Source organism: Astatotilapia calliptera, chromosome 17 (assembly GCF_964374335.1).
Source record: "Astatotilapia calliptera chromosome 17, fAstCal68.1, whole genome shotgun sequence".
Classification (NCBI taxonomy): domain Eukaryota; kingdom Metazoa; phylum Chordata; class Actinopteri; order Cichliformes; family Cichlidae; genus Astatotilapia; species Astatotilapia calliptera.
In genome coordinates this window covers 15,435,204-15,452,282 of record NC_137438.1, presented here as the reverse complement: position 1 = coordinate 15,452,282, position 17,079 = coordinate 15,435,204, and the positions used below count along the sequence as shown (strand labels likewise).

The 17,079-nt window shown below is 39.1% G+C and overlaps 1 protein-coding gene across 7 annotated transcripts in view; it reads left to right on the top strand.

The window, feature by feature from the left end:
• mast2 (microtubule associated serine/threonine kinase 2) overlaps positions 1 to 17,079 on the top strand; it is a 172,527-nt gene that overhangs the window by 113,139 nt on the left and 42,309 nt on the right. For all 7 annotated transcript variants that reach the window (XM_026147103.2, XM_026147105.2, XM_026147104.2 and 4 more), the window contains one exon: positions 8,880 to 8,971. In XM_026147103.2, the coding sequence (XP_026002888.2) occupies positions 8,880 to 8,971 (92 nt within the window). The remainder of the gene's footprint in view (positions 1 to 8,879; positions 8,972 to 17,079) is intronic.

Here is a 17,079-nt window from a genome sequence, read left to right as displayed (position 1 = left end):
TCCTGTATTGGTTGCATTCAGATATCTGTCTGTGAGCATCTGTGACCTGATGACAAGTGTGTCTCAGCTGAAACTGAAGTCAGCTGAGCTCCACTTAGAAACACAGGGGTTAGAAGACAGAAGGGAGGAGGCAGCACTGTGCAGCGAGAAAGGATCAGAATAGGGAGAATAAGAAGAGGGAAGGCGGGAGGAGAGACACTAACAGCTCTCACACGCATTTGATGTTGCCGGTGTGGCAGGTGGAAGCCAGCATCTGTTTGTTGACCGCGTCCTCTGCCGAGTGTCGCCGTGTCAGAGCAATGATTGCACTGCACTAGTGTTAGCATGTCTGAGTCCTTCTGGACGGTGCTCTCCAATTTCTCGCTGCCTGAGAGAAGCATGCTGCGGCGCTCCAAAAGGTACAAACACATCCTTTCTCTTTCATTTCTGGTAGCCTCCATTATCTTACCTTCATTGAGTTTTTTTCCCTCTTTCATATATGCCTTTTTTATTTTCATGCCACTGCCTATGTTTTGCTCCGTTTTCCTCTCTTTTATCGTTCCTCTTCCCTGCATGTCTTAATGCTCAGCAGGAGCAGCTCCAAAATGAAGGTCAGCTAACTGGATGTGTGTTTTGATGTATGAACAGGGTGCTTTTTGAGTATAAGTTATTGTCATTTGGTGCTGGCATCTGCAGTGTGCACGTTTGTTGTCAAATTCTTTTTTTATCCTATGCTCTCGATATGACCATATTTACAGTGACATACCTAAGTGTGATTTGACAACGAGCATCGTGTTCCTTCGTCTGTCGTTCTCTCAGTTGACCCCTCTTCTTCTTCTCTGCTCTCTCCTCTCTGTCAGTCAAAGCAGAAGTAGCTTCTCCAACAGGAACAAGAGGGAGAGACAGGGCTGTACTTATCACTTTGAAGCAGCAATTTTCTTTGCTCCCTGTAATAACAGGGGTAGCAGCTGACACACACACACACACACACACTCACTCACACACACACACGTGTCACCATGTCCTGTGGTGTGTTGCTCTTTTGTTACCTCCAGAGCAGTGTTTTTAAGGGAGGAATGCTTGTGAAGTGAGACTCCTGCATAGCAACAGGCTCTGTCAGTTTTTGGAGTGGATACAGTCGACAGATGACGTTAAGCTGTAATCAGGCATAACATTCATCATTTGCACTGATTGAAGGTGATCTGAAGGTTTTAAAATAAACTGTGTTCTTTTTTTGTAGCAGCGTTTATCACATTCGGATCAGAAGCATAATACATTTTACTTTTCCATCATTTACAGAAATGTCTACATACAGATTATTTTAAGCTCTCTAAGTTAGCCGTATAGTTTTAACATCATTTCAAATGCAAAATGGTTCTATTTTTGCATTATTGTTTCATTAGCCTGCGCTTAAAACAAAAGTGTGCTTCTTTTGTCAGTTTTAGACTTCAAAAGATTGTAGCTCCACTGTTCTTTGATATCATTTCCTCTTTTATACTTGCTATTTGACATTAAATTGGCACAATGGGAACTGCAGTCAGCTAAAATTGCCTGATAATGTGTAGGTCCATCTTGTGCCAGCAAAACATGGCACAGACACCAGATCCCTGGGCTGTCCTCTGCAGCTGAACCTTCAGGTCTTCTACTGGATTGACCAGTGAAGCTGTGCTGGCTGTGCAAAACTAACCTATAGGAACTGGGAATGGTGATTTAAGGTGAAAATACTATTTCATATTCTCTGAGAAATGCTGTTAGTGTCCACTGTGTATATAGTTGTTTTTAGGTTTACTATGACATGGAAAACTACAGACAACCATCTGCTAGCAAGCAAATTAATCATCTGGAGATTTTTGGTCCAGCAGTTTCTTTGCAACCAATGTCACCCAGTGACTACCAGCAACCTTCAGGAACCACCAACCACATTTTTCCCTAGCAACCGGTGCTTTGTATCCTGTTCAATATGGCAGCTCTTGGGCAAGGTTTTTTTTATTATTATATTTTTGCCTTTAGTGGATAGTGGTACAGTGGAGAGAGTGAGCGAGGGGGAAGACATACACCAAAGGGCCACAGGTTGAACTCAAACCTGGGTCGCCTGCTCACCCAGTGAGCTAAACTGCCACCTGCTCTTGGGCAATGTGCACATGACGTCAAAACCAAAATAGTGCAATAGTTAAGACCTGCCACTAAGTTAATAAATGACTGAATGAACCATTTGACTTGTGTTGTAATTTACTGACTGTTTGAATAGGAACCCCAGAAACACTGGCTGCTTTGTGTTTCATAGTTTCTTTATCTTTACAGTGTTGGTGACGGTGACAGTGATCTAGATGAGTACCTTTAATTTTTCTGATGCCACTCTAATAAAGGTGCTTTATAAAAAAACGTTTCCTCTAAAAACCCTTTTCATTTAAAAGAAAACAAAAGTTTGATGCAACGTTTTTTGTTAGAAACTGTTCACAGTGACACAAGAACAATGCAGAGTTGAATCCTTTCTCATTTGTTAGATCATTAACCCTAAAGCTCTTGCCGCAGGAGCATACACACATGTCACCACACAGTCTGTTATCACTTTGATTTCCTGTGGTGGCTGTAACCTGCAGACAAAGTTATTGTGTGGGCTGTGGGAAATGAGTTTCACTATAGATCTTATCCACATAAACTTACCTTCTGTCTGTTTAGTGTGTGTGTGTGTGTGTGTGTGTGTGTGTGTGTGTGGGTACATCTGCCAGTGCAGCTGTTTGTTAGTCTGTCAGCCATGTCAAAACCTGTATGTCTACTTCTATAACTGTGCCTTTTGTGTGTTATAGTGAAAAAGTTTATTGGATCTCAAGGTTTTTGTCATTTTAGAGACATAAAGTAAGCAGACGTGTGTTCAAACATTTACAGATTTGGGAAAACAAAGTGGTGGGCATGTCATAAATCCCCTAAACTCATATTTAAGAAACAAACAAATAAGCCTTTTTTTTCCTGTTGCTGTAAATGATATCTTTTAATCACTTTCCACCATACTATTAAATGGGCAGGTGGATCAACTTGGATAAAAACTGCTAAGAGAAAAAAAGGCCATTCTAGCTGTGGTAATGTTGACTGAAGATTCAGCCATAAATCCTTCTTCAGCCAGAGAAGCAATTCAGTCTTGGTGCTGTTACCTGACAGCCTGCTGCTTTGATGATACCAGGTACCCAAAAGCTTACTTATCTACCCACACATACAAACACACACAGAACCACACACACATGGATACACACACTCAGACAGTGTGTCTAGCCTTCAGTCAGTTCTGCATAATGGATGCATGTTTCCCAGCAGGGATCCAAAATGCCTGCAGGAGAAAGAAGGAAGGTAGGTTGGTAGTCTCGGTACTGAAGTTACATTTGTCTATGTGAGTCAGAAATAAACATACAGGAAGCTAATGTTGACAGTGGTTCAACCAACAGCAACTTACTGGAGTTGCTCTTGATTTTTAACTGTACCAGCTTTGTATCCTTTGCGCCTTTGTACCATCATATGTCCTTGGTACCTTGGCTGGTGACCCAAAACTAATGAAGGGAGAAGGAAATACAAAACACAGTCTAATTTCTATTTTAAATTACTTGGCTGCAAATCTCCACTGTCTTATGGTCAGCATAAACTAAATGCATTAAGGTATATATATATTTCAAACTGTCAGTGTTTGACGGCCAATCCATTTATATATGTGAAACATGACTTCCAATCCTTATGTTACTTGAAGTAATTGAACATGAAGTGTATAAGCAGAAGAAAATGATTGGCAGAAGAGTCTTAATGATCATAATAACACTTTTATCGCTCATACTATATTCATCTCACTTCAGCAATATAGTAGAAGAGCTTCGATAGATTTCTAAAAGCATCATGTTATAGATTCATTTTATATTCTGGTCAGTAACAGATGAAAGAAGCTGACATTGTTTTTAATGGAAACTCCTCTGCCTCAGTAAATTAAGCTCCACTGGAAGGCACCTGCTCACTTCCTCTTTTCCCCAAGCGTTTCTGATGCGTGACTCGGATGGTATTCCATATTGTTGAGACAGTCACTATGATTTGTTCATTAACTTTGTTCACAGCAGCAGACTGAGTGACGGTTGCTGTAAAGAAACCTTTACATGCTGAACAGTTTTTTTGTTTTAGCGGGACTCTCAGAGCCGCAAGCCATAATTGTCACCCTTCTGTCGTCTCCTGGCGAAGGCGGTTCATTTGTTCCTTTGCTTCTCTTAATCTTCTTCTCTTCACTTCTCATCCCTTGTTGTTACTCTGAATCTTCTGCTTTCTGGCAGACATTTGTCAAACCAACATCACCTTTTCCACATTTACCTCAAGATTTCCATTTTAAAACTTTACAAATTACCTCAGCAACCATTCCTGATTTCTTTGAAGGCTTGGATGGCATTTACAGATCCAGAAAAATTCTAATACGTCTTTTGTCTCCAGAAGTTGATTCTGGACGTAGCGTAGCGTTTTCAGTGTTTCTACGTCCAGATGAACAGAATCAACTTTTGGAGATTTACTTACCTGGATGATTCAGCATGCATCAAGAAATGTGACTTTTGGTTATAATTTGAACTTTAAATTGAAAATGAATCCAATGATCAGATTTCTTTGACTTTCTTGACCACACCCCTTCTCCCCAGAGGATGGAGCCTATACATTTTGGAGCCTCAATCATCTGTTCTCATTTGCAGCATCAAGACTTCAGCTTAACATTTTTTGATGACAAACCCAATGACCTTTCTTCTAATAGCACCTTAAGGCCATGCAACTGTTTAATTAGCTTCCCTGTTGTTCATTCAATCCATTACTTTAATACTTGAAGTTGTAGTCATTGTTGCAGACTCTGAATTTTGGTCATCAGTTCATCTCTCTCTCTTTCCAGCTGACCCTTTCTGTACATCTCTTCTACTATTTCCTAATGATCACCTGCCTTAGGCCACTTTTTTGTGTAGGCGTTTGTGTTTTCGACGTTTAAATTTCAGGCTTTAGGGGAAAACTTTCAAAAGATCAATGGTGTATATGTGTGTCTTCGTAAGATGAAGATATTCCATGAACACACATCACTGAATCTTTTATTTGGCAGTACATCTGTCATTTATGTTTGTGTGTCGACTACATGCTGCCACAAACTGCTGAAGTGGCACATTTCAGCAGATGGTAGAAGATACATGCATTTGCATACAGAATATCGTATCTACATTACACATAGTATTTTTTGCCATTATGAAATATATTTTTTAAAATCCCAGATGCGCTTTTTGTTCCCTTTACATAACCTTTACCTAAATATCAATTCTAATATATTAACTCTGAAGCTAGACTAAAGGACTAGGGTAAGATTTACTAAAGTTCCTAAACTTTAGGCGTAGAAATCATAGAACAAAGATTAAGAGCATATCTGACAAGAAAATTTAAAAACATACTTAAGAGAGATTTCAAACTATTTTTTTCTTTGTGGAAAAATGTTTGTTGTGTGATCATTCAGGCGCGTTTAGCCTGTCAAAAACACTGCACTACACAACTGCATAATTACAGCCAGCAGATGTGATGGGCCAATTAACACAGCACACACATGCTGTTACTGTGCCGACACCTGCTGGCATCGAGACAATTTGCCAGGAGAGTCCCAATTTGTCTGTCCATTTGTTCTCTAAAGACATTTTCCTACAATTTAGAATAATATACACACAGCAGGACTGAAAGGAAGTACTTAGCATTTGTCTTCTGTACAGACATAATACAGGACTGCTTGATTTGTACTCAATCAAAGATGAACAAATGCCAACCATTCTGTTTTAACTATAAAGGGTAAATTTATAGTTAAAACTTTTTTTAAAAAAATATGCTTTTAGCTTTGATGCTGTCAATGAGTCAATAATCAATAATAATGTTTCAATATACGAGCTCTGTCATGATCAAGAACCTTAAAGTTTACGAAAGTAAAATGTTAAAAACTAACCACTGTTTTTATCCACTGCTAAAGTTACAAAACAAAAAAGAAAAGTAAAAGACAGTGTCGTCATAATCTGACACACGCATAGTTTTGAAATAGGTTCCATTCAGAGAGATGCAGTTCAACAGGCTGCTGTGTAGATTGATATAAACCTGCGTCAGCTGCATAGGGAGAGAATAGTAGTAAATGACATAAATCATAATTTTGTTGGTCTTGTGCGTGGGATTAAAATAGCTCCAGGTAATTAGTTATCCTGCAGTATGGAGATCCTTTACAGCCTTTGTGATGCTTTCCATGTTCACAACTCTGCTAGGCTCCACTCGGGTCCCAATCATCAGAAAGCGAGCTCAAGGATACCTTTTTGTTTTTGTTGCTAGTCTGCTTTTTGGACTTGGCCATTGAGAAACTACATTACGACGGGCCAACTGCACATGCATCCCAGTCCTTGTAGAAGAAGTAGAACAAGTATAACTACACTGTCAGTGTCTGCAACTGATTCTTGTTGAGTTTTGCTTTAGATTTCATTATGTGTCTTTAAGTATTTGCGATATTACAGCGTTTTATCATTTTTTAATTTTCATTTTTCATTTTAGTTTTGGTTCATGTCTTCATGTTTAGTTGTTTTAGTTTCCTCAGTGTTGCCTCGTCTGTTCCTCTTTCTGTTGGTGCCTGTCCTTCTGCGTCTGTTATCAGGTTTAGTGTGAGCAGAGTTCAACATACCCCAGCTATCTTTCTGTTATCTGGATTCACTGAACATTGGAAATCAAGATAAGCAGTCATACAAAGCTGCTTATCAACTCGCTAAGTTAACTCTGGGTTTCTCTGCACGTTCACATGGAAGGTGTGGGACATCTGACTACAACTACGTCACCAAATTGAGACACGAGAGAATCTGATGGCTTAAAATCAAGCATTTCATTAAGTTTATATTTAAAATAGAAAATCATTTTGTTTTTTGCTCTTTCAGCTGCAGCCCTGGTAGTACTTAGTGGTCAGAGTAGATCATCAGAATTCAAAGTTATACTTAGTCTACATGCAAATTTAAAATGAAGATCTCTAAGCGCAGTATAGGTGTACTGTTTGAGGACCAGATTTTCTGAGAACCGAGGGAAAAAAAGTCTTCCCATTGAACATTTCTTCAATTTCCGTCCTCTTTGGCACTAAAACAGAATACCCAGACTCAGGAGATATCAATGGAAAGCCCAGGATGTCCTCTATTAAGCACATCAGGACTTAGTAGGGTAGCTCAAATAAGTCAAAAGATATTGACGAAAAACAAATGTCCATTACACAGGACAGAAATGAATAGGCTGGTTCTCAGAAGGGTATATCAAGGCTCAAAAAAATAAACATTTTGTAGATTTTCAGGCAGCACAAATAAAAATCAAGGAATAGAACTGAGTCATAGAATCTCTACTTTTTACTGATGTTCATCAGGGAAATGCAAAGACATTACAGTGTTGAATTGCACTCTGAATTACACTCCTACCATCCACGCACGAGGTCTTCCAGTAATAGTGACTGCTGTTTTCCATAAAGTTAATTGGTCAGTAGGTGTTGATTTTGCACCAATTGCTCCCTAACCTGAAAAATAACCTGAGCAGGTTAGGTTTGCAGCAAAAACTACCAAAACAATATACTCCAGCACGAAGTGAGCCACCTTCATTGTAGATAAAATGGGATTGAACATGACGTTACCTGGATAAAAAACATCCTGCTTTGTAGTCCAGGTCTCTCGTCTCCATTTTGGTTTGGCTGTGAATTCTCTCGGGGGTTTTTTCTTCTGGTTTTTACTTAATGTTTGTCTAGTTGTTCTCACATGTGGCGGTTTTCACGTGTTTCCCATTTTCTTCCCTCTTCCCAGTTAATTCCCTCAGTCGGTCTTGTCCTCCGCCTTGTTCACTCACCTGTTTTCATAACATTGGGCGCCTATCACTATAGCCTGAGTTTAGCTTCCTGTGCTTTGCTAGCTTTTATACTGTTTAGCAATCGTTGTGCAGCATCTTTTGTGAACATACAGCTTTTGGTTCTCTGTCACTCTTAAAGCATGACAGAATAGGTGTAATGCTCATTTTTAAAATATAGTCACTATGTTTGCGTTTTCATTAAAAACAACATGGGCATCTGCCTTCACGTGCATTGTTCTCAGCCAGTGTTGTCTGAATGTGAGAGGTGGCTGCTGAGCAAATGTGTCACTTTAGAAAGATATCATATCAGCGTACCTGGATGCCACATCACAGCATCCTCTTCCATCTGTAATTTCCCCTGAGTGAAGCTAGCCCTTCCTAAGTCATTACAGGCACACTTGGCTCGGAGCTTCAGAGTAAACAACAAAGTCGAATAATCTTGTGAGCTTATGTTGGAGGTGTTAGCTGTGAAGACTGCCCCCTTATTTCCTCCTCTTCTCCTTCTGTCTAGGGACAGATGTCACAGCTTTAAAGCAGATTGCTCTTTCCTCGACGAGTGTCTTTGGTACAGCAGTATGTACACATCCGTATGAGCATCTTAGCCCAAAGGGGAGCTGAGGTCTCCTACAGAGTACCATCTAACGATGCCTATCTGTTTTTCCCAGCCCAAACCTTTCAGTCTCTTATTTTGTTAAAACTACATCTTCTGCATAAGATGTAATTCAGCTGAGCGCACCTCACTCTATAAGAGTCGATAAGAGTAAACAAGAACAAATGACTAACTTAGCATTCATAAGAGTGTGTGAGGTTATGATGTGCTTTCATAATGTCTGTGACTGGTGATTGTGGCTATGAAATCCCAAGGAACATTTATAGAAGCAAATTCCATGCCAGGAATGTGTCCTTCATTGAAGGTTCTATGAAATCCTTGTACTTATGTAAAGAGTTAATTACCCTGACTTTATTTGTTTCAAATTTGAACTTAGATTAAGCTGAAGTCACTAAATTGCCTTTGTTTTTGTTCTCAGTTGTCGGGCAAGCAACAGGAAGAGCCTGATTGTCACGTCCAGCACTTCGCCCACTTTGCCACGACCACACTCACCTCTGCATGGACACACAGGTAACACACACTCCTTTATATAAACTGCCTTTGATGTTTCAAACTATAGACCTGATATACTCAATACTGTAATATCATCAGTATCCATAGTCCCAGTTTCAGTAGTCCAAATCCACTCTCACTGGTAGCATAGCAAAAGTTGCTGAATAAATTATGATGAAAAGGTGATAATTTAGGTGTTGTTTTATTGGAAACTTTGACTCTGCTCAAATGTTGTTGTTCTGCTAAAAGTGTGTAGTAACAGCAGACAAGTTGCATTACATGGAGTCGTGTTGTTTACAATCACACACCAACAAAGCTCAATTAACAGCTCCGGTAGCACACTGAGATCGCACAGTGAGATGTTTGTTTGTGTGAATGAATGCACAGGCTGACATACGGTCAGCTGCCGCAGACAGACTTTTATTTTTAACACTTATTAATAACCATTGTTTTTTATAATGATGCTTTAGCTAATAGTTTGTTGCTGTTGAATATTTAGTACTTTTAATGTTCATCCATTGGTTACTAATTAGTTTGAAATCTGAAATAAAAAAAAATACTTCATTGTTTATTTTCTTTATTGTAAAATTGCTTCAGGGTTTTAACAAAAGCATTTAAATGCCTGGGTAAGTAAAGAAAGTTTTATTTTAAAATGTAATCTTTGTAAATAATAAGCAAATAATATTAGCAAAATGTTCTCCGATTTTAAAGTAATTTTCTCTTATCTGTATAATATGAAACATATTTAGAAAATAAGTATTTTTTGTTAAACAAACCTACTCCTTAAATAAATGTTGCCATTATTATTGATTAGTAAATATTATTATTTGTAATTTAACACCATGTTACTATAATTAAGATGAAATATTTACTTCATCTTAATTATTGTATAGATTGTTACCAATGCATTACTTAGATTTTCACACTTTTAAAACTGACATCATCAAGATATCGTTACAGTAATGCAAGACAGAAGACAGACTGATGGTTGTCTTTGCTGATTGGCTTGAATTCGTATGCATTCCTGCAATATTTGTATAGCTTTTAAAATCACTGAAACATATGCATATATGCTGAGCATGCAGGTGATTATTTTGTTACAATACAATGTTCTTCTGGGAAACCTCGGGTCGAAGGCATTCATGCGAATGTCACTTACCATTACTCCCACGAACACATTGCTGAAGACGAGGCACAACTCTCATAGGAAGAGCAGTTGCTGATAACAGAAGGATAGTACGTCGCACCACACCTTTGCTGTTCTTTACTATTTTCAAGTTACAAAGAAAAGAGTCTGAAGTGGCTCAGTCTCCAGACACCTTACTTCATAATCTGACTGAGCCTCTGTGAGATCCACTCGCTCTGAAATCCACATAACACAGAGAATAATGTGTCAGCATCCAGTTCCCCAAACCCATCCAACAACTCCCTAAAGATCTTGAATCCATGTCCCAACTGTTTTTGGACAACAGGGGAGTCCCCAATATGGGTGAATTTTGTTTTGTTTTTTTGGATAGTGTATAAATTTTCTGGACTGTATAATCTGAGGGCACTCTGGCACAATTAGCAGTAGTTTCTTGACAGAATTTTGATTGCTTAATCTCATCAGATAAAAAGAAGTCAAGCACCTTGACAATAATTTTGCATAACCACTGATTTGCTGGGTGACTTAGATTTGCCAAATTTGATGAAGTGGAAGCAGCTTCCCAATGATTTTATGTGCTTTAGCCTTTTGTAATGTGCTAGAGCACATAAAATCATTGGGAAGCTGCTTCCACTTCGTCAAATTTGGCAAATTGGTATTGCATTTTCTTGTCTCCCTGTGTAAGGTCAGTGTCTATAACTTTAAGCTGATCTTGCAGCAGGAAATACATCAAGATGAGATTTTGCCTTGATCTTTGACAAACTGACACATTTATAGAAAGAAAAATATTTCACCCTTATCAAATACTCTTGAAATACTCCTGAGAAGAAGCAGGCAAGAGTCACTTCCAAAGGATTCCACCCACCATGCCATCATACGTACGTTCGCTATGAAAAAGTGTGTGTGCTGATATTAGAAGCTGTATGCACACACACCAAATGATTCGATGAAATGTGTGCTAACAAAATGTCTTCTGAACACATCTGACAGGAAGACAAGCGCACAAACCCACCAACCCACACACCCACCCATCCTCTCCTCCACCCTTCGAATGTATAGATGGAAAAGAGATGGAAAAAAGAAAAACTATGATTGATGGTGCCTGAAGGGGACTGAGCGAAGGAATCAAAATATAGACTGAAACAGCAGAATGGAAAAGGATTATTGGTGGCAGTAACTGAATGGGAGGAGAGAGAGCGAGAGCTCAATGAATATGAAAGATGGAAAGATGGTAAAATATTGAGGAGAGAATATTAAGGAGAGGCTGCGTGACACAGAGAAACACTCATTACCATGTTGTGTTTACCTTCACCCGATAGTGGTAGTAGTGTTTCTTTGGGTGGGTGACATCGCCTCAAAATTATATTGGCAATAACAATATTTCGGACAATATGAGAAAAAGTTTTCTTAACATGGTAAAATAAACTTAAATTCCAAAAGAGTTAAATAACAAACAGCAACAAAACCAGCAACAATTTAAATTTTAATAGCGTTTTAAAATTTAGTGCAAATAAATTTTGCAAACATGCTAAATCCAGCTCAGTTAAAGACTTTTTACTGCACAGTGCTGGTTTATACTGTTTAAACAAGTATTGTTTGGTCAGTCAGTCAAATGAAGTTTAAAAGCCACTTTGTAAATGTAAAGTTTATTTTTACTCTTGTAACATTCTTTCTCAGACACTGATCTCAAACCATTTTCTGAAGCCACCAAAATATATATTTAAATATTGATATCCTGATACTGATTTCATAAACTACTCATGAACTATGAAACACAGGCTTAGAGCCAAGCAATCAGCGAGCCTTTGCTACTGATGAGAGCTTTGTCATCCTCCACTCCCCACAGCATAGCACAAGCACTGTTTTATTTTGGCACCAGTCTATTGTGTGACTGGCGACCTTGGTGTCAGTGAATGATCATTTATACAAGAGCTGCTGTTCACCATAAAGTAAATTGCTGTCTTCCCTGAATATCAGCTGAATATCTATAGGTTGTAGTCCTGTGGTTAGTGTATGGTTTCTGTTCTGACTATAAGGTGCACAGATTCTACTTGTATGCTGAAGCACTGATCTGTTAATCAGATTTTCCTGTATTTCATTATGCTGTGAAATGACACAGGAACAATACTGTGATGGCTGAAGTTAGCAAAAGACAATGGAAAGGGTTGGAAATAAAAGACATGTTGTTTTTGTTTTTGAGAGGGGGTTTTAAACTGTTTTTGGCAGCTCACTGAGAGGATAAAAAAATTCACCATCATCCATCCATCCATCCATCCATCCATCTTCATCCGCTTTATCCGAGGCCGGGTCGCGGGGGCAGCAGCCTAAGCAAAGAGGCCCAGACCTCCCTCTCCCCAGCCACCTCCTCCAGCTTATCCGGGGGAACACCAAGCCGTTCCCAGGCCAGCCGAGAGATATAATCTCTCCAGCGTGTCCTAGGTCTGCCCCGGGGCCTCCTCCCGGTGGGACATGCCTGGAACACCTCACCCAGGAGGCGCCCAGGGGGCATCCTTGTCAGATGCCTGAACCACCTCAGCTGGCTCCTTTCGATGTGGAGTAATTCACCATCATACATTACTTATTTGACATGATGATTTTCTTTTCATAGTTTCATATCTGACTGGATAGATGTCCTACGGGGCATCTGCAGTGCGTAGAAGTGATCTGTGGTTGCCTGTTTGTATTCACAGTGTGGTTTGCTGTTACTAATACTGTACACTTCTTTTGCTCCATTCTTCTATCTTCCCTTCCTCCTCTCCATTTACATCTTCCAGCTGCTACATTGCCATGGTAACTGTGCCACTAGTCCTGCAGTGCTGTCTATGTGTCCTAGACCCTGCGCAGGAATTAAATACCTCTAATTAAACAGCACTAATTAAAGATGCTGTTTTTCATTTTCTGTCCTGTTACACTTTGTTTAGTTTGAATCTGTTTACTTGAATAATATAAATTTTGGTTTCATATCACGTGTGAACACAGCTCCACACTTCCACTGTAACTGTCTAATCCAGGCTGTGATATCTCATTGTAGACACGAACTGATTAATATGAACCACTGGAGGTTAAGCCTTGTCCTTTCATTCCCTTTTCCTCCTTCTCAGTTTCTCGCTCTTGCCATAATCCTGAATTTCATCATAGTTTCAATCACCAAGCCATTTGCTGCTAATCAGATGGAAATTCTTCAGTCTAATATCCTGAGGGTCTGATGAGCACCAATCCTCTCCAAAAAAAAAAGACTTATTAAATGTTGGAGGTCTGCATGAATCCCTTGTTGCCTCTCTCATGATCTCTTTTTCTCCTCTCTTGATATTTTTGTAATGTTTTAACATCAAGCTTCATTTTCTCTTCTCTTCTCCCCCATTTACTCACACAGAATATCTCCATCTTTTCTATTTGTTTCACTTCACCAGCCCGTAGTTTCCGCTCTCCTGGCTGACAGAAAGCTGTTATTTGGTAAAGGTCAGCTTGTGATTGGCAGCTATACGCTCTGAGTCGAGATGAATACTGTCAAACCACTGCTCATTTTTGCAATTGTAATGAAGGACTGCAAGAAAGATGGCTTTTCTTTTGTTCAGTTTCATGTCACAGACTCAAGGCTAAATATATTTATACATACATATGCATGTATTGCACATTTCTTTTTACCCCTTCCCCAATTATTTTGATTTCCCCACCTCGTCTTCACCGGAGAGGGAGCAGGCAAGTGAAAATGAAGAGCCACAGAGTAGATATCACATTTGCATGTATCTGATATGAAAGCATATGTCTTGGTTTTTGCTAAAGTAGGTCACTGTCACTGCAGTTTACTGCAGGAAACCTAAAAATGTGACAGCAAAGTAGCTTCTATATATGGTGTGATGAGACTTCTTACTACATGCACTCAGTTATAATTTACATTTCACTTCACTTTTTCTTATTCAGGTGCAAAATTCATGCCACAGTGTTTTTTCATAGATTCCATAGTGATTTTTCTTTGGAAACTATTTGATTGTGGCATAATTATAACTGACTGTGGTGTCAGTTGAGACTGCACGATCAATAGATGGACACATTGCTGCTATTTCACTTTACTGCAGTACATATAAAGACACACATGGGAGATCCACAAAGCATAGACGTGATCTTAGATCAGGTCTGTTTGAGTTTTCAAGTCTGCTCTAATCTCTGTCAAAAAACGTGGAGAGTTCAGTCCAAAATACTTGCGAGCAATCGACTCAGCACTCATGATTTGCATGTTGTGTTGAACATACATTATATGTCAGTAGGGCTGCCACAAACGATTATTTTGATAGTTGACTAGTCACCGATTATTTTTTGCGATTAGTCAACTAATCAGATCATCATCCATTGGAGTAAAACGTACAGCTTATTGCACCAGCAGCATCTGCTCTTATATAACGATCATTAGCTTACAGCTTTAAGTGTTTAAGGTGTGTGCTAACTAAAAATAAAGACAAGATGATAGTTTATTAAATTTTAATGAAATTTGCAGATTGTTTCGGTGAAGTTTAATAAACTCCTTGCTATCTAAAATCTAACGGGACACTGGAGTATATTCTCGAGCATCTCACACTTCTGATAATCAGCTGTCTGCTTGACGTTTATTCAGCTGTGTAAAAACTATAACTTTAATCTCAGCCAAACCGATTTACTCAGGAACAAATAAAATACTAAAAAAAAAGCCAAACAATAACATTTGTAAGTTATCTAAGTGACTCATATATATTTAACCTGAGTAGCGAAAGACGTTGGTGGGTTTGAAAACAATTTGCAGGGAGTCCGGTGTTCTCACGGCTCTAGTGACCTTGCCCCCGGCTCGCTATCGAGCTAGTGGGTAACAGATGTCTCCGAAAACGTCGGAGCGCTTTTGAAAATATGTGGTGTCTTGATAAACTGAGCAGATATTTGAGGTTTACACAGCTACATTCTCGCCTGAAAATATGTTAAACGTTTATTTTGTGACCCAGAAAGAATAATAAGAGTAATATTAAAACTAACTAGCTGCCGCCATTGTTGGAAACTGAGCTGGGCTGCGCTATGAATTCTGGGACAGAGCTACTTCTTCTTCTTCGGGGTTTAACGGCAGCTGGCATCGTTGTACATGCAGTGCTGCCATCTTCTGTCTCAGTCCGTTATTACACTCTTAAATCCTGCTACTTATTCCTGCGTCTTTTGTGATCTTACAAAGCTTCAAACGACGCGTCGACTATTAAATCAGTCGTCGACGATTTTGATAGTCGACGTAATCGTGACTAGTCGACTAATCGTGGCAGCCCTATATGTCAGTAAGTCCATTAGCTCATGGACTTATAATTGTGAAGGTGTTAATACACACAAGTATTAAATACATATCAATATATTATTTGGCAAAAACCTGCAGGTGCTGTGAGTGTCTTCCCCATAAAAGAGGATACCACAGGCTGGGAGAGCAAATAGCGAAGGAATGTCTAGTTTTTATGTTTCATGACAATCTGTTCGGTCTTTGGTGATTAAAAAAAGGATTAAAGTGACTTTCTTTTGTGGTGAAACACTGCGTGACTGCGTGTCCTGTGCGTGCATCTGGTACTCTTGTCATCAACCTATGAGCACAAACACATTCTCGTGCAAAAACGTCTGAGGAGACCTAAACATCCTTTCTAAACACAAACACACCAGTTGACCCATCGCTGATGTGTCTGATTTCTCTTTGCTGAGAGAGATGGATCTTAAATAATGTCCACGCACATATGCACACACAGTTCTAAGTATATATACTTAGAACTGTGTGTGCATATGTGCGTGGACATTATTTTATACTATAGTATAAAATATGAACAGGGAGGATCGGTGCAGTGGGTGAGCCTGCTAACAGCTCCAGGGACAACTCCATGTCCTTTTAAATGCAACTTCAGCAGCATCCTTGCAGCCATACTACATCATGTATAAGACATTTGACACAAGTAAGATGTACACTAACAAGCAATCTGTCTGACTAATAACCTACCTGTTCACTCCAATATGTGCATACATGTTCTGCACAGCCAACTAGACAGACAGAGGTTCCCATCTGACGACAATCAAATGCTCGCATTAATATTTGAGTTTCTGCTCTGTCCAGACATGCTGCGGAGAAAACTGCATAATTGATGTGGAAATGTCCGACTACTTAATCTCTCCTCCTGTTTTTGAGGCAGCCAGCCGTTCCTCTGCTATTCATCTGTGTTCACCCTTTCTTCCTTCAGCCTCATTCTGCTGAATTATTATCAGAGTGCTGTTTCTCCCTGCAGATACTGACCGTGAATATCCATTCCACTGCTTTTGCTCGGTTATGTCAGCATATTTAATTAAAAAATGTCAGCTTTATTAAACAGAGGATCATCTGTGGCTTCTGTGGCAATGGCTGCATTATGAGCTTCACAGTCAATTCAAGCTGTTCTGGAGATATTTGGTGTTCAGTGAAGAGAAATGTTTCCCTTCTGTGTTGAAGTTGAAGCAGAAATTGAGTGTTTGTGTCCCCAGTTTCTCAAACTAAGTTATTGTTTAGCTACTTACACGTGATTTTGTTTGGGGAAGCTGTTTTTTCTTCCCCTTTATCCAGTTAAAAGTAATTAACTCACTGATTGCCACAATCATTATATGATGTGTTATCAGTCTAAGTGATGTAAAAGGAGTTAACTGAACTGCATTCATTTATCTTTGTATATTTTCAGCAGTGTAATAGTAAATGTAAAAAGCAGGTGGTTCACCTACTTTATCTTAATCTAAATTTTTAACTCCACCTTTCTGTGTGATTCAAGAAGACAGACGAGTCATTCCTTTAAGATCTTTACCTTTTACTTTCCCCTGTGTGCTCGTTCACTTAATGAGACACTCAATCAGGTTGTGAGAGAGCCCATCTTCTTTCCTCTCTGTCTTCTATTACAGCCACTTCCCCTGTTTATTTATTTATTTATTTTTCCTATTTATTTTCTGCATATCGCCCACGCTTCTTCTCTTCATACAT